At 42.3% G+C, this 17894-nt stretch overlaps 4 protein-coding genes across 7 annotated transcripts; 2 read left to right on the forward strand and 2 right to left on the reverse strand.

The window, feature by feature from the left end:
• The first annotated feature begins 1753 nt into the window (after positions 1-1753).
• Positions 1754-7952, forward strand: LOC117586913 (polyadenylate-binding protein). 2 transcript variants are annotated; one of them, XM_034277265.1, is made up of 6 exons: positions 1754-1913; positions 2457-2641; positions 5109-5581; positions 5643-6672; positions 6746-7053; positions 7120-7952. In XM_034277265.1, exons 2-5 carry the CDS (start codon positions 2476-2478, stop codon positions 6997-6999), a joined length of 1923 nt encoding a protein of 640 aa, XP_034133156.1. In that variant the 5' UTR covers positions 1754-1913; positions 2457-2475; the 3' UTR covers positions 7000-7053; positions 7120-7952. The 2 variants fall into 2 exon arrangements, with proteins under 2 accessions (XP_034133156.1, XP_034133165.1); XM_034277274.1 differs by lacking the exon at positions 1754-1913 and adding an exon at positions 2292-2390.
• A 1233-nt stretch (positions 7953-9185) lies between these two features.
• LOC117586959 (essential MCU regulator, mitochondrial) lies at positions 9186-9881 on the reverse strand. The gene has a single exon (XM_034277335.1). It carries the CDS (start codon positions 9777-9779, stop codon positions 9489-9491), a length of 291 nt encoding a protein of 96 aa, XP_034133226.1. The 5' UTR covers positions 9780-9881; the 3' UTR covers positions 9186-9488.
• Positions 9882-10663: 782 nt separating this feature from the next.
• On the reverse strand, positions 10664-13471 carry LOC117586934 (ankyrin repeat domain-containing protein 13C). The gene has a single exon (XM_034277300.1). The coding sequence runs from the start codon at positions 13410-13412 to the stop codon at positions 11808-11810; it is 1605 nt and encodes a 534-aa protein (XP_034133191.1). The 5' UTR covers positions 13413-13471; the 3' UTR covers positions 10664-11807.
• Positions 13472-14338: 867 nt separating this feature from the next.
• LOC117588285 (WD and tetratricopeptide repeats protein 1) lies at positions 14339-16713 on the forward strand. 3 transcript variants are annotated; one of them, XM_034279481.1, is made up of 3 exons: positions 14339-14420; positions 14492-15263; positions 15329-16713. In XM_034279481.1, the coding sequence occupies exons 2-3, from the start codon at positions 14495-14497 to the stop codon at positions 16465-16467; spliced, it is 1908 nt and encodes a 635-aa protein (XP_034135372.1). In that variant the 5' UTR covers positions 14339-14420; positions 14492-14494; the 3' UTR covers positions 16468-16713. The 3 variants fall into 3 exon arrangements, with proteins under 3 accessions (XP_034135372.1, XP_034135356.1, XP_034135365.1); XM_034279465.1 differs by having other exon boundaries at positions 14354-14419; positions 14483-15263; XM_034279474.1 differs by lacking the exon at positions 14339-14420 and having other exon boundaries at positions 14437-15263.
• The last annotated feature ends 1181 nt before the right edge of the window (positions 16714-17894 follow it).

Genomic DNA, 17894 nt, shown 5'->3' on the forward strand with positions numbered 1-17894 from the left:
CAGTTTTTGGAACCACCCAAGTAGGCCATATTTTGGCATTTAAGTTTACGTCCTGTCAAGTTTGGCTAGAACCTTCATTAGGTACTGAGCACTCAGTGTAAAAACATTAAAAACAGGTCTGTTGCAGAAAAAACTACAAAAAAATTACCTTATGTATTCGGTCATTGACGTTTAACTTATTAATTCTTTTTTTGTTTGTTTATTTCGTTCAAAAGGAAAACCAAAAAAAAAAAAAAAATTAGAAAAAACAGAAACTGTGAAGTGTTAACAAATCCCATAAAAAGGTGGCTCCGCTGCTAGTGTGTGAGTCCTCTAGAAGCTTCCGTTGCCTGTAACTGCTGTATTAGGTAAGTTTTAAACGAGGGGAACACCAAAAAAAAAAACATATAAATACAAAATGCCAATTGCGACAACAACCACAACTATGCGCCGAGTTTTTCCAATTATGTCAACGGCGCTTAGTGTAATTTGTTTGGTCATGTTGGGAAAAAATGTATTTAATATTTGGAAGTTGTCCTGATTTTTATCAAAAATCCGACGGCAATACCGCCAATTAGGGCGATACTATCGATGGTTGAAAAATAAGCCGACCATCGACTATTTCAGTTCACCTTCGATAGCATCGATCTTCAAGGCTGTCGAGACACTCGAGCAAAGAGACAAAATGTATGACATTGGAAATTACCAGATTTGTGGTGTTGGCAGTACTTTTCAAAAAGAAATGGGGAAGTCTTTAAAGCACAATAAATGGTGATTTGGTACATACACATCCGTGCTGGTGTGCTGAATAGCTCTTTTGTGTGTATGAGAATCTTGAATTTACCGCCAAAAACTCAGTAGATAAATGGAGCATCTAATATGTTGTAAAATAATTGAAATGACTCTCTGGAATATCCAATGTTGCAGCTATTAAGTTTTGAATTTAATTTTGGCAGGTTAATCGATTAAATGTTCGATTATTAAAGAAAATTTTAATTTTTAAGCAATTGTAAGCGCGTCTTTAAAAAAAAAAAGCGGGCACTATATGTTCATTTCTGACACCTCAAGCGGCGAATATTGTTTCGTTTATTGAACATATTTTTAGAGTAAAATAACCTTTTGAGAAAGATTTCTTTATTTTCATTTCATTTCATTATTGTTTTTTTTTTCTTAAATTTGGACTCTATGGAGGTTTCAAATATTTCGATTTTACCGGTAACATCGGGGTTTTTCACTATCGATAGTGGAATAATGGATAGTGGTTGTTTTCCCAACCCTACCGCCAAAATCACGAATTGGCGTTAAAATATACCGTATTTTTTGTATATATTTCCACGTGAACGTATAAACTGTACCGTACCACCCAGCTCAGTGAACGCAGTCAGGAACCAATAGGTTCTAGAGCAATAAAATAATACAAAAGATGTGTTTTTTTTTGTTATTCGACTAAATCGATGTTTTTGGCTACAAGAGCGAAAAAAATCGATTCTGCGAAAATTTTATTCCAGATCTCCTGTTCAGCTTAGAGATGAGCTGGAGAAAAATCGTCATTCGGGGTTTTGGAAACATCAATATGAGTAAGGAGTAGATATTATTTTATTCGAAATGGATACAAAAAAAACAAAATGATTTTGAGTAGCTTAAATTATATTAGGAGACAAGGTAAATATCCCATATGTCCATAGCTGTCCCATAAACTATCGCCAACCAAACTATCGGCAGCAAAAAAAGTTTAGCGATACATTGAAGTCATCCCTAACGTCGAGTCGTTAGAGTCCGTTTACGTGAGCGGTCGTGGATTCGCTTATAGCACACGGCTTATCACATATTTTTTGTGAAGAAAAAACCTTAAAAAAAAAAAAAAAAATTAAAAACATAAAAAGTAACAAAAAAAATTGTAAAAAGTAGCAAAAAATTCGAGCAAGTGTTTAAGCGTAAGTACCAGGAATAGGGAAAGTGAAAAGATGGTCAAAGCAGTGGCGCAGAGAATGCGGAATTATCTTGTGAAATGTGGCTCGTTAAACGTCGACGTCGACGAAAGATGGCGATGTGAAAACGTGAAATTTGGCTTTGAATAGCGTGAAAGGGCCCAGCCCCGTGGTGACGTTCGGATATTTTGCTGAAATTTAAGCTAAATCTAATATTTTCGAAGGGGTAAAACGTGTGTCCAATTGCGTGTATGTGTGTGTGGAAATTTTTCTACACGAGTGTCTGTGGTAGTATGGGTGCGCGACGAAGCGGGCCAGCAACAACAAAGCACATGCAGTGTTGCCATGTCGACCCATTCTACTGTCACATGCGTCAGAGTTGCCACACACACAGACAGAAAGACGAATTGAAGAGCAAAAGCCACGCCGCTTTTTTTTTTTCTTTCTTTCTATTTCTCTGCCCTGCCTCGCCGAATCCATCCGGTTCGAACATACAAAAAACACGAAATTTATAATTGAAAGAGTAAAATTAATTTAAATAAATTACAGGTAGACCTGATCACCAAATATGGCCTCACTATACGTCGGTGATCTGCACCAGGATATCAACGAAGCTTCACTTTTTACGAAGTTCTCGACTGCAGGTCCAGTTCTGTCCATACGCGTCTGCCGCGATGTGATTACCCGTCGTTCATTGGGCTATGCCTACGTGAATTTCCAGCAGCCAGCCGATGGTGAGTAATCCGCCACAAAGGCAGTAAAAAAATGTGCACATAATTGCACTGCGCCCCGCAAACGTCACTAGGTTCTCCCTCTCGCATGAAACAAAGAAAACACGTGTGCAATTTTTGCACACACACAAGCAGCAGTTTGTCTGACAAGACGTTTCAATAGGTTACATGCCAAAATTCTTAAAAAAGGAACATGGGCCACGTTTTAAAGTGGAAATGAACATAGAATTTCCATGTCTGAAATATTGCCAGCATTTCATAACTTGAACCCTGATTCCTCGCCTGCTAACTGTATGTGAATGTGTGTTTGTGTATGTGTGCATGTCAATTCCAGTTGTTTTGCAGATGGAAAGAAAGTGAAAAAGGGGAGGCAAAAACAGCTGGCTTAGCCTCCATACTGAAAATATGCAATTATGACTATGGCATAAGATGGGGCCACACAGCACAGCGGGCTTATCACAGTCCCACCCATAGTTCGTCTAGATTTTGTGTCTCTGTTTTGTGTTGTTTCCAAGCGGCACAAACCCTCACGCACACAGTCATGCCCAATTGTCAATATCTTACCGTGTTTGTGTGTGTGTCTTCGAGCGTGTATGTGTGTTATCTCTTCCATAAACATGTGTTGATTGTTTAAACCATTTCGGCTCGCCATCATTTTTTAGGTTATATTCCGATGGCTACATTTCTGCATGTTGTGTTTGATTGCCGAATAATTATGTTTTATTTTTGTTTTGCTTTCACTTTCATATGGCACGTATCCATTCATGCCTTTTCCGCTTTTATTCATTAACGCTTCTAAATTCTTTACATGTCACTGAACCGAACCGCTCTCCTCTCTCTTTCCCCCTTTCGTCATGGAAATCTTGTTTTTACAATAAGAAAACAAACTTTCACTGCGCATAGCTACTGCTGTTGCTGCTGCTTCTTCGTTTTGGTTGTGTCGTCCCGTCCACTCACATTATATTTATTGAATTAAGCGCACAATGGACGCAAGGCTGGGGGACGGGATGGCACTGATTACGCGGCTCTGTGAAAGCTTGGCGCATTCCAACCAGTTTACTGAACTCCCATTGGGCGGTTTGGGCGAGGCGGCAATGGGTTGGTCATACTGAATACTAGCAATAAATAATAAAAAGCAACTTCTACCCATTGGTTGGTCAAAATAGTAACCCTCGTTGATCCGACTAAGATTCAAAGTTGCCAGAGGAAGGAAAGCGACTTACCATGTAGATGGTTCCCTTATGCCATCGACAGAAGTAGAAGCATTACATTCAGATCACCCTGTAGTACCTATGGCCGTTGTAGCAACTTCTACCCATTGGTTGGTCAATCTAGTAACCCTCGATGATCCGACTAAGATTCAAAGTTGCCAGAGAAACTAATGCGACTTACCATGTAGATGGTTCCTTATGCCATCGACAGAAGTAGAAGCATTACATTCACAACATCCTTTAGTACCTATGGCCGTTGTAGCAACTTCTACCCATTGGTTGGTCAATCTAGTAACCCTCGTTGATCCGACTAAGATTCAAAGTTGCCAGAGAAACTAATGCGACTTACCATGTAGATGGTTCCTTATGCCATCGACAGAAGTAGAAGCATTACATTCACAACATCCTTTAGTACCTATGGCCGTTGTAGCAACTTCTACCCATTGGTTGGTCAATCTAGTAACCCTCGTTGATCCGACTAAGATTCAAAGTTGCCAGAGAAACTAATGCGACTTACCATGTAGATGGTTCCTTATGCCATCGACAGAAGTAGAAGCATTACATTCACAACATCCTTTAGTACCTATGGCCGTTGTAGCAACTTCTACCCATTGGTTGGTCAATCTAGTAACCCTCGTTGATCCGACTAAGATTCAAAGTTGCCAGAGGAAGAAAAGCGACTTACCATGTAGATGGTCCCTTATGCCATCGACAGAAGTAGAAGCATTACATTTACAACATCCTTTAGTACCTATGGCCGTTGTAGCAACTTCTACCCATTGGTTGGTCAATCTAGTAACCCTCGTTGATCCGACTAAGATTCAAAGTTGCCAGAGAAACTAATGCGACTTACCATGTAGATGGTTCCTTATGCCATCGACAGAAGTAGAAGCATTACATTCACAACATCCTTTAGTACCCATGGCTAATAGCAACTTCTACCCATTGGTTGGTCAAACTAGTAACCCTCGTTGATCCGACTAAGATTCAAAGTTGCCAGAGAAACTAATGCGACTTACCATGTAGATGCTTCCTTATGCCATCGACAGAAGTAGAAGCATTACATTCAGAACATCGTGTAGTACCTGAGTACGAACTAGTAACCATCGTTGATCCTACTTAGATTCGAAGTTTCCCGATCAGAGTCCAAGCTTAACTTAAAGACGTAAAGGTCACAAGTGCACCGAATGTAATTTACAAAATCCTTTGACTTTTAGAAGCCGATATTGAGTTACATTTTGTCATTATGTCATTCGCAGCTGAGCGTGCTTTGGACACAATGAATTTCGACTTGGTTTGCGACAAACCCATTCGCATAATGTGGTCTCAGCGCGATCCCTCACTGCGCCGCTCCGGCGTTGGCAATGTGTTCATTAAGAACTTGGACAAGGCCATCGACAACAAAGCCATTTACGACACTTTCTCTGCCTTCGGCAATATCCTGAGCTGCAAGGTCGCCATCGATGAGACGGGCAACTCCAAGGGTTATGGCTTTGTTCATTTCGAGACTGAGGAGGCAGCAAACACGTCCATCGACAGGGTCAACGGCATGTTGCTCAACGGCAAAAAGGTTTACGTGGGCAAATTCATTCCCCGCAAGGAGCGCGAGAAGGAGCTGGGCGAGAAGGCCAAACTCTTTACCAACGTCTACGTGAAGAACTTCACCGAGGAGTTTGACGACGAGAAACTCAAGGAATTCTTTGAGCCATACGGCAAGATCACCAGCTACAAGGTAAGTGTACACACTTCAACTACACACTGCGTATTCAATTCTAATTGATTTTCTCTTGTAGGTCATGTCTAAGGAAGATGGCAAAAGCAAGGGCTTCGGATTTGTGGCCTACGAGACAACAGAGGCTGCTGAAGCCGCGGTTCAGGCCCTCAACGGCAAGGATATGGGAGAGAGCAAGTCTCTGTACGTGGCTCGTGCACAGAAAAAGGCTGAGCGCCAGCAAGAGCTGAAGCGCAAGTTCGAGGAGCTGAAGAAGAAGCGCCACGACTCAGTTTTTGGTGTCAACTTGTATGTCAAGAACTTGGACGACACAATTAACGATGAACGTCTGCGCAAGGAGTTCTCTTTGTATGGAACTATTACCTCGGCCAAGGTCATGACCGACGAGGAGGGTCGCTCCAAGGGATTCGGCTTCGTCTGCTTCATTTCGCCCAATGAGGCCACATGCGCTGTGACAGAACTGAATGGTCGCGTGATCGGCAGCAAGCCTCTATACGTGGCCCTGGCCCAGCGGAAGGAGGAGCGCAAGGCTCACCTCGCCTCACAGTACATGCGCCACATGACCGGCATGCGCATGCAGCAGCTTGGACAGATGTTCCAGCCCAATACCACTGGTGGCTTCTTTGTCCCGTCCCTACCTTCGAGCCAGCGCTTCTACAATCCCCAGATGGCCACCCCAATGCGCAACGCCCCTCGCTGGGCTCCTCAGGTGCGCCCAGCTGCCACCGTGCAGAGCGTGCAGGCCGGCGCTGCCGCCGCCGCTGCTGGAGGCTTCCAGGGTGCAGCCGGAGCGGTGCCCACACAGTTCCGTTCGGCTGCAGCCGGTGCACGCGGTGCCCAGCCACAGCAGGTGCAGGGCACGCATGCCGCCGCTGCTGCCGCGGCTGCCAACAACATGCGCAACACTGGAGCCAGAGCCATCACCGGCCAGCAGACAGTTGCTGCCACCAACTTGCAAATAGCTGGTGCTCAGATCGCTGGCGGTGCCCAACAGCGTGCTCCCAGCTTCAAGTACACATCGAACATGCGCAATCCCCCTGTGCAGCAGATGCAGCAGGCCCAGCCCATGCCGCAGCAGTTGCAGGGAAAGAGTGAGTTGAAAAAACGGACCATATCGCTTGTGGAATCGCATTATTATTATTACCTATTCTCCGATCCTTTCAGACTCCGAGAAGCTCATTGCCTCGTTGTTGGCAAATGCAAAGCCACAGGAGCAGAAACAGATCCTGGGTGAGCGCCTGTATCCGATGATTGAGCGCATGCACCCGGCCCTGGCCGGAAAGATTACTGGTATGTTGCTGGAGATTGAGAACTCTGAGCTATTGCACATGCTAGAGGATCAGGAGGCCCTCAAGGCCAAGGTGGAGGAAGCTGTGGCCGTGCTCCAGGTGCATCGCGTTAGCGAGCCCGCAAACTAAGCTCGAACCACAAAAGCGGATGAAAATTTTACAAAAAACACTCGACACAAAAAAGTATGTAGTTACGGAGTCTTCGAACCTTGGGGCCGTTTCTAATTTTTTAATTTTATTCTCTTGCAGTTTTCCTCTTTACTTTCAATTCATTAACAATTCGCATTCAATGATTCTCGTGCAAAAAACAATGCACGCTTCCAAGGACAAAAATTAATACACAAAACAACTTCGAGGTTGGAGCGTTAAGAGCTCCAACCGCTCTTTTCTCAATCCCAGAAACAACTTAAAAGAATCATTTAATTTCGAACGCATTTACGCAAGTACACGTAGAAAACGGAGAAAAGCAAGAAACACACGAATTCAGCAAATCGATTTGAAGATATCAATTAGTCCACTTTTACAGAAGAACAATGGAAACGCAAAAAAGAGAAAACAAATGCGAATTGAACGTTTATTTTTTGGCATTGCTTAAATTGTTTCAATTCTAATTTGTATGCGTAAAAAATAAATGCAAAATAAACACAATTAAAGCAAACATATTGGATTGTAGAAAGAATAATACATTACGATCCAATCCGAGCAAATGCCGACCAGTTTCTAGCTTTTTCAAACCTTTTTTATCGAACACTTTTTCGTTAACACTTACCAACAACAAAGTCCAACAACACCGACACGAAAGCGAAATGTAATTTTATTTTCTTTATTTCTCAAATCAAAACTTTAAAAAAGCTTTGCGTTTAGAAAAAGCGAAAGAAGCGAAGCGAGAGATCCACACACACTTTTAAAAAAGTAAAGAAAACAACACAAAAAAATTGCAAAAAATCTTAAAATAAAAAACGAAAAAATGTGAAAGAGAACTGCGATCAGAACCGAAAAGAAAATAAAAGAAAAGAAAGCGCAGAAAAGGGAAAACGCAAGCCGCAAGAATATGAGAGTCAAGTTTTTGCTACTTTAAAAAAGATAGAAAAAAATACAAAATACCAACAGCAGAGAGAAAATATGTTGAAAAATGAACACGTATAAAAACAAGTTTAAAAACCAACAAAAAAATTGCAAAACTATGTAAAAGCACAAAAAAAAATATATATATACACACACACACACAAAACCACACACATATTACACAAAAATATATGGAAACAAAACAGAAAGAAATACAAGAAAAGCGCTAAAGCGCAACCCCCGTATGGAGGGAGCATACTGATGGGATGAAAGAGACTACAACAAGTAGAAGTAGAGGCAAATCAAATGGATTGCCAGCCGGATCTTATGTTTATCCGAGAAAAGGGAAGCCCCACACACACACACACACACACACAATTATTACAATTTGCAAAATATTTTACGAACGATCACGGGCGGGCCAGGCGATCGCCAGTGTCCCCAATTGGTTTAAAATTCTGTTATAGCGAGATAAAAGATTATTGAATATAAATAAATACTGTTTTACACCATTCATACGATATATTAAAGCAAACAGATAGGTCAGGTCACCACGCCTCCAAGTGTCGAACGGGGATGTGAAATTCATATTTTTTTATTAAACAAAACTAAAAATAAAAAAATCTTTGAAAAAATTGCAAAATACAAAAAACATTTATACGCAATAAATGCAAAATATTTAAAAAACGCAAAACAAAACCAAGAACAAAAAAGGAAAACAGCTATAAAAAAAAAACACCCAAAAACCCGAAATGGAACATAAATATTTCAGAGATTTGCTGAAGATTGAAGTAAATCAAAATTGCGCAATGGAAACCTTTTACTTTTCACAAAATAAAAGCAAACCCACAACACACTTATATATATATAAAGCAGATATATATGTATCCAATTTAAGCGATATAATCCACAATTTGTAAATTTCAGAAAATAGAATTGTTGAAATTTGAAACAAGCCCAGAAATTACAATTATTTGAGTACATTGTAATAGTCGCCAGAGATAAAAATTCAATATAAAAAAAAAAATTTGTACACCCAAAATTAATTACAATAAAATTCCACTTCGGCAAAAAACTGCTTTGTTTTTTTAATATTTTTTGGCGGACATCTACATATGTAGGTATATAAGATGTCTATATGTATAATATATATATATATATACAAATGTTTTAATAAGCCCCGCCCAGCCCAAGAATTTTGTCCACAATTATGTAATTGGATATTGCCAAGTATTTATGGGAATATTTCATTATGATAGTTGAATAAACTTTATTGATCTAACATTCATCAGCGTATCGATCTTATCTATAGAACATCATTAAAACATTTTAAAGCAGGATTTGGTAAGTACATACAAACAAGAGTATAAAATGCCAGAACTTTGGGGATCTTAAGAGTATTGATTTACATTGAATGAAAAGCTAAAACATAGATGCATAAACATTTGGCTGAGTGCACGAATATTCGAACGAGGAAGAAAAACCATTGGCTATGGTTATTCATCCGGACTAGGGCTGACTCCAACTTCGTCAGTGGGGAAGCTGGGATGGATTTAATCCTCATCGTCGTCGTCATCGGATGGCACAAACAGATCATTCTCCTCCAAAAAGTTGGCCACATTCTTGCTTATGGTGGCGCCAATGAAGAGTCCCGGTATAACTGCGCAAAATATGGCGAAAATTCCGAAGGGCATCTCGTCGGGCTTTGGTTTTAGTGCTCCACTGCGAAAATATATACCCGACATGTGGCGACGCTGGGTGACGATGTTGCTGGGTTTTCCTGCAGCTTTGACGGCCTGCTGCAGTGCAGCCTGGATTGGAAATGCCAAGCGCGACACAATCATCTTTAAAGCGGTCTTAAAAAGTGTGCCGTATATAGACTTTTTTAATGAAAATATCTAAAATTTGTGCTTTTGCAGATTGATGGTGGTTGATGGTGAGTCAAACAGCTGGTCAATGCCTTATAATGCATAGTTCCTTACACAGCACTGGCTCTGAATTCGAAAAATTGTATTGGCTGAAGATAAAAATACGTAAAAAAGTATTAAAAGTATTTATTTTTGAGTATTTATTTCAAAGTACTTGGCGGGAAATAGGAAGAATCTTAAATATTAAGATTTTGAAGACAATACCACTAACCAAACAGTATAATATATATACTAAGTATCAACAAGAGCAACAACAACAACAACACATTGACTGGCATCCAATTCAAATTACCCAGCCAGAAATAAAACAATTGTTATTTGGTTTGCACATTTACAGCTTTTTATTTTTGTGTGTGTATACATATATATTTAAATATATTAAAGAGCGTATACAAATGCTCGGTTCAAGTACAATTATAGTCGACATGTATAAATATATCTTTATCTTTCCTCCACTAAAAAAATAAACATACAATTTCTGTTATATCCGTTGGTTCAACAGTTTTCTTTAGCTTTTGGTGTGTATTTTGGAATACATGTTCCCAAATGTTTTACCTAATGTTTCCGTCATTTTTTAAATATTTGATTCCTGCTGGAAAAGTATACAAAACAACAAAATATTGTGCCCAAATGAAAAACAATGCAATGGCAGTTGTACAAAAATTAACAAATTTTCGCGGCCTGAAGGCAAATCAAATGAAATAACAATTCCCTTGCTGTAATACGAGTGCATACAAACACTATTCACAGTTAAAAACAATTGGAACTACATGCATGCAGACATCGCTATACATTTATGTTGTATCTCTTTGTATCTATTTAGTTTTATTTGATTTGTGAAGCTGCTTTACTCTTTGCGCACTTTTTAAATACTCTTGGCGATTATTTATATTGTTTTGTGAAATTGTGGTGATGTGACGGAAGTTTGTCTTCTCCTGTACATCTTGTAGCATATTTAAAAAATATATGTACATATTTTACTATGCATTCTCGTCCGATGCACTCTTTTTGGTTGGGGTATGGGTTGCAGGATACAGTTTCATGATTCACATTAAGATCCTTAAAAATATACAGTTAAAATTGAACTAAACATGAAACAGAATGCAAATATAAATAAAATAATGCAATGTATGTGGAACACTGTGCTTATGGTCGTCATCTGGTCAGAATATACTCTCAATGATTTGCCACCTTGGTTTTCTCTCTTTCTTTCTCTCAAATAATTGATAGATAACTTATATTTTGCGGCGATTAGTGGATAATAAGAAAGTCAATTTTATAGCACAGAAATATGTGGTTTCCACAAACGAGCAGCTGCTCTAACACATTATTAATGATTCATTGCAACTCGCCAAAGTCTTAGGGGCTATGAAACAGTTGCGATTCTATGCAGAATGTTCCAAATGCACTACAGATGTAACTTACAATAAATACTTGAATACTAAATAATACGTATGTAACACATAGATTTGTGCCCTTTTCTAAAACAGGCAGAATTATGAACCAACAAAATATACATAGAAGTACATAACAAATTGTAGGCGAATGATTGAAATTTTCACGGCAGTTACTTAAAAATTTAATTTGGCAAGCGACCCAAATGGAAAATATTCTTAATTTCAGCGTAACGAATAAATTTGGAGCAGGCCATAGAGAGCTTTGTTGCATTGCCTTAAGTTCTGCCAATAAAATTATCTTAAAACTACGAAAACATACAAATGCAAAACGGCTCGAAAGCAATTTGGGTAATTTGTCAGCGAAATGTACATCACGATCTAAGCGAGGGAGAGGCCAGGAGAGGGATGTGTGGGGGTTGGGGATACGTATTGCATTGCTCTAAGTGTTCAGGTCCACGCAGAGTCCAGTTTGGGATCCATGCTGGACGGCCGTCGGAAATGTTTCGGCTTCCCCTTCGCCCTCAGCTTCAGCGTAGCCGCCGCTTGGTCATAAGTCTTGGAAGCGTCTCACATCCTCCCAGTAGTTTGAGGGTATCTCAAACAGCTTATCGGGAATGCTGTTGGTGAACTCGAACTTCTGGAACGTTACCTTGGCCGTCACAGTGTGCAGCACGGGAATCTCAATCTTGACCGGGAATCCAGTGGGCAACTTGAGCGTCACGAAGTTTCGCAGCTTGTTGATGTGCTTCAGGGGAGCCACCACCTCGAGGACGTCCAAGAGCATTTCAACGCTGAGTGGGAAGTCCGTGCTCATGGCGACCGTGGCCCGCAGGGTCTTGGTGGACTGCTTGTTGACGACTGGGCGTCCCAGGCGCGGGCATCGCCCCACTGCAGCCTCCAAGTACTGATCCCAGGTGACACCGCTGGCTGGGGGAGCTTGCAACGAGCTGCGTCGTGGCAGCTCTGGCTGAGCATTGCCGTTCCCTGCTGCCGGTGTGCCGTCGTCAGTAGTCGTGGTCGTGGACTGACTGTTCAGGCTGGAGCGACGCCCGTCGGGTTGTACCACTGAGCTCCGCATTGACTCGATAATAGCGCGATTCTTCTGCAGATCCTCGTGCGAGAGATGCTCGCGTCGCTTGCGCTGCTTTATGATCAGGCCCTGTATGGTATAGAGCTCACACTGATACTGACCGCTGATGAGTTCCTTGCGGTTCGCGCGGAAAATCCAGCCGCTTTGCGCCCGGGTGAAGTTGATCGTCTTGGTAGACATTTGGGTTGCCATTATGTCGGTTGACATGAGCCCATCCACCTCATCCTCCATGTCAGCCTCCTCGTGGCGCAAGCGGTGATAGCACGCCTGCTCGTTGTCAAGCAGGACCAGGGCCTCCCTGGGAGGAGCTTCGCCACGGAACAGAAACGAAATGTCACCCCTCTCCCACTTCATGTCATTGAAGTCAACCAGGGTGGTGTCCAGCCGAATAGAGGCGCCTGACTTGTATAACCTGCAAATGTCGGAGGGCAAAATGCGGGACACTAGCGGTACCCAGGACTGGAAATCCCACTTGAACTCCATGTAGAAGTCCTGCATCTGACTGAGAGCCCTCACCAGTTTCTCGCGGCGCTTCTCCATATGCTCCCTGGACTGTAGCTTCAACATGCGCAGCAATTGAGTGATTGTCTGGCGGTCGCCGTAGCTGATGGCCTCGGACAGAGGAGACCAGCCCTCGTTGTTTTTGATCCTGACGGGGGCGTTGTTGGCCAGAAGCAGGCGCACGGCATGCTTCCTGCCCAGCATAACGGCTAAATGCAGTGGCGTATTGCCGTGCTTGTCTTTGCTGCCAATCTCCTCCTGAGCGGTGCGCAGCAGGAGTCGGCGCTGCAATGTCTTGATGTCATCTTCAAAAACGCTTTGATGCATCGGATACACTGTGTATTCATCTAGGGGCTCCAATGTCGCCATGGGTGTGTGCTCAGGTGTGGGGTCTTCACACAGGTGTGTGTTGGTTTGGGGTTGGGGCTCCGGAGCAATTGGATCGGAATCGTCACCCTCGCCGGCTGATTGATACTCATCTGAGTCGTCGCTGTTTGAAGATTTTCCATCTGCGCCCCCCATTTCCTTTTTTTCGCACTCGTCCTCTTTTTCTTTGGACATTTTTCACTTTTCTGGCCCCCTTTTTCGCGTCGTTCGTCAATCAATTTTTTAGTTTATCCAGAGATGTGTAAATGAAACGTTTGCTTATCGATTGGCTTATCGACCTGTGGTCGTATTCCAACTTTCCAGCACTTTTGATTTTTTTAAAAAATGTTGAAAACGCGTAAAAAGTCGGAAAAAGTACTAAAAGTATTTATTTCAAAGTACTTGGCGGGAATGGAATGTAAATAGGAAGAATCTATTAAAATCTTCAAGACAATACGTAATTGATTTTAAGCAATAAAAATTGTATAACTGACCCTTAATATAGTAGTTTGTGGTCGTTTTTAGGTGTGTTTTAGGTTTTAGGTCGTTTAGGTTTTTAGGTTTTTAGGTAAATTAGTTACATACATAATTTTCTGTGCCATTCAATAGGAAGGCTAAACTCAGGTGGTTATGCGTCTTTATTCTGGTATAACCGAACGTGCAATAACAATTAGTGGCGTGGCGTAGCCCAATAAAAATGCAGGTGTGACAAAACCCGCTACCTATCTCCGATTTGATCCCACCGATACCGCAGGACCCGTCGATGGCCAGTGGACAGTGGCAAAAAATTACTTTGAAATATTTATCAACTCCCTCAGGGATTGCGCCAGAAAATTGTCTTGATGATCTTAAGATTTACTTCCTATTACATTAAATTCCCGCCATGTACTTTGAAATTCTATATCGAAAATAAATACTTTTAATACTTTTCCGACTTTTTACGCGTTTTCAACTTGAAGTGTAGTGGAATACGAGTAATATCGAAGCGAAAATAAATTACACTTTCCACAGACTGGGGTTGTTTAAAGTTTATTTGGATATATTTTGAAAGGCGAGGCGCATCCAACCAGTTAAACTTAGCAAAGTAGGCTCACTTTTGCGTTAGATTGTACGTTACAAAAAACCGCCAACCATCTGGTAACGCCACGTACAGTTGTCAACAGTGGACGAGGAGGCAAAGGGAAGTGCAGGGGTCAGTGAAATGCAAGTAGTACAAAAAAGAAAACAATTCGAAAACAAACAAATACAAGTGTCATAATCTCATCTACATCCAGATAATGTCGAGCGATGAACTGTATCGCATCAAATACTCAAGCTCGCGCTATCAACGCCACCACAGCGACGAGCGGGCGCCCTTGAATGCCAGCTCCTTGCAATGGCAGCGCCAACAATACGGATATGATATATCCTTTGATGAGATGATGCGGCGGCGGCTCCAAGCGTCGCCAGCCTTCATAGATCGTTTGGAGCAGGAGATGGTTCTGACTGGTCACGATGGCTGCGTGAATTGCTTGGAGTGGAGCAGTGACGGTCTGTTGCTGGCCTCGGGCTCAGATGATTTCAGAGTTATGATCTGGGACCCATTCCGCAAGCAGCGCGTTCATGTGATAAACACTAAGCATCTGGGCAACATGTTCTCGGTCAAGTTTCTACCCAGGCACAACAACAGCATTTTGGCTACGTGTGCGGCTGATAAATTCATTTACGTCTACGACATCAATCACGCGAATGAGACGCTGTTTTCCTGTAACTGTCATACGATGAGGGCCAAGCGACTGGCAACCGCCCAAGACTCTCCGCACATCTTTTGGTCCGCGGGAGAGGACGGTTGCATACTACAGCTTGACATGCGGGAGCCACATCGCTGCCGTCCCGAGGAAGGCAATGGAGTGCGCCTGCTTAGTCTGAGTAATCAGGTTGAGGCGACCACAGAAGCAAAATGCTTGGCCATAAACCCTAGACGAACGGAGTACTTGGCTGTGGGAACCAACGATCCCTTTGCCCGCATCTATGATCGGCGCAAGTTGCCTACAAGTGGGGCCAATGGTATCGTGTCTATTTGCATTGCATTTCCCTTTCTCTTCTCTTATAATCAACACATTTCTTTGTAGAATCCGATGGGTGCGTTTCGTACTATGCTCCTGGACAGATTGTGAAGGACATCAGCAGGAACATTGTCCACGAGTCGAGGGCCATCACATATCTCTCATTCAATGCAAATGGAACGGAATTGCTTGTTAACATGGGCTGTGAACACATTTATCGCTACGACCTAAACAGTGCCGAGCCTCCTGTTTTCTACGAGCTGCCTGCCTACTCTGCCCAAGCCACACACGAAGAGGAGGAGTTCAAGACACCTCACAAAAGCCGCTCCTTACCATCCAGCATAGAGGTGCATAAGAAAGTGGGCAATGAGCATCTCGAAAATGGAAAACTAGTGGCTGCTATTGAGGCCTATTCCGCTGCTTTGGCCAAGTATCCGCGGGGTGAAGTTCTCTACCTGAACAGGGCTACGGCTCTGATGCGACGTGGATGGTTTGGGGACATTTATGCAGCACTACGGGATTGTCATGAGGCTCTTCGTTTGGATCCCACCTATGTTAAAGCTCATTTTCGGCTGGCGCGTGCCCTGCTGGAGCTTCGTCGCCCACAGGATGCGGAAAAGTGTCTTCAGGCGCTCATCCAGCGATTCCCCAGTTTTGCCAACAACCATGGAGTCCTCATGCTGCACAAGGACATCAAGGAAAATCGACGACAATCGGAGCACACTGATGCCCCCAGTCCAGAGCCAGTACTAGTGAACGATGGCTCGCGCTATCTACGCCTGACCGACGAGGAATACAATCTGCGATCCGCTGCCAAGGACTACAAACATCGCTATGTGGGTCATTGCAATATCACCACGGACATTAAGGAGGCCACCTACCTGGGCGTTCATGGCGAATTCATTGCCGCCGGTTCAGATGATGGCAATTTCTACATTTGGGAGGGCGACACGGGAAAAATTCGAGCCGCCTATCGTGCCGACAGCGCCATTGTGAACTGCGTGCAGCCTCATCCCAGTATCTGCATGTTGGCCACCAGCGGCATTGACCACGACGTCAAAATCTGGTCACCGTGTGCACCTAGCTCCGCTGAGCGGCCGAATCTCATTGAGGATGTGACGCGCACGATTGAGGATAATCAGCAAAAGATGCGAACCGATCCATTTGAACTGAATACACGTAATGCGTATTGCTTCAATAACTAAGGAGAACTCTAGAGTAATGTGAAGCTAGATCAAATCCCGCAATCAATGCAGTGGTAATGCATTGTGCTGCGAGACGATATGATCTGAATCCAGCAATATATATCAAATAATAGTGTAATTTATTATAAGGGAGCATATTTTTGTTAATATAAAAGCGAAATATGATATACAGAGTGCACACGACGGCCCTAATGAAAATGACAATTATGTTATGAATCAAATAAAAGCAAAGAAATTTGTCTCAAATGTCCGCTGCGTTCTTCCCTTTCACTGGCTTCGCATCTTCTGCGTCAATAAAGTATTTGAAGATTGGTTTGGGTTTTGTTTTTATAGCCGGTACTCGAAGACTAAATAGGGTATATTGTATTTATGCACAAAGTGAATATATGTAACACACAGAAGGAAACGTTTCCGACCCCATAAAGTACATATATTCTTGATCAGCATCAATAGCCGAGTCGATTGAGTCATGTCTGTCTGTCCGTCCGTCTTGTCGAGCGCCTGGATCTCAGAGACCATAAAAGCCAGAGCCACCAAATTTTGCATCCAGACTTCTGTATGCTCACACTGTTACAAGTGTATTTAAAAAATGAGCCACGCCCCCTTCCGCCCCCGCAAATGGGCGAAAACCTCCCAAACCTACAATTCTGAAGATAAAAGACCACTAAACATTCCGTAGGGAATGGCCATATCTATCAGATCACCAAATTGCGATCCGATTGGATCATAATTATAGCCAGAATGAAGAAATTAATTTTCAGTGGCTTAAACCACCCTGTCCCGCAGCTTTTGTTGCTCTTTTCACATTCTTTCATTCACACTCTGCTTTGGCTTCACTCGACCCCTGCCTCTGCCGTCTTTTAACCCACCCCGTCCCGCAGCTTATAATTGTTTTTTTTTTGTGTGCGGCAGCACCTTTGCCGCGAGTCTGCAGTGTGTGGGTCTAGGGTAGGGCGGCGAGCTAACGGCGTGTTGGTGTGAGAAGTGTTGTAGATGTGATGACAGATGAAGAAAATATTTAAAATTTGACAAAACACCGCTAAGGTGCAGATGTAGTACTGAGTGCCGGGTATAAAAGTTGTGACGCGTAAGATGCGTCTCACACGTTCCTTCTCGTTTTTTTGTTTTTTTTTGGAATTATTCTGTTTATTTAGCGTAGTTATTTAAATCTATGCTCACATGTATACATATACATACTCGTACATATAAATATTTTACTTTATGTAATAATATTCAAGTATAGTTCATTCTTCTTATCGCTCCTTTCCGTTTTCGTTTAAACTTAGTTGAATCTTCCTTGTATCGCCTTCGGTTTTTAGTTAAAATATATATATATATGTATGTAGGTGTTGTCTTGTGTATTTCCAAAGTGAATTTTGATAATATTTCATGTCATTTCATTATATTATATCGTAAGAGTCCACACA

This window comes from Drosophila guanche, unplaced genomic scaffold, assembly GCF_900245975.1.
Source record: "Drosophila guanche unplaced genomic scaffold, DGUA_6, whole genome shotgun sequence".
Lineage (NCBI taxonomy): Eukaryota > Metazoa > Arthropoda > Insecta > Diptera > Drosophilidae > Drosophila > Drosophila guanche.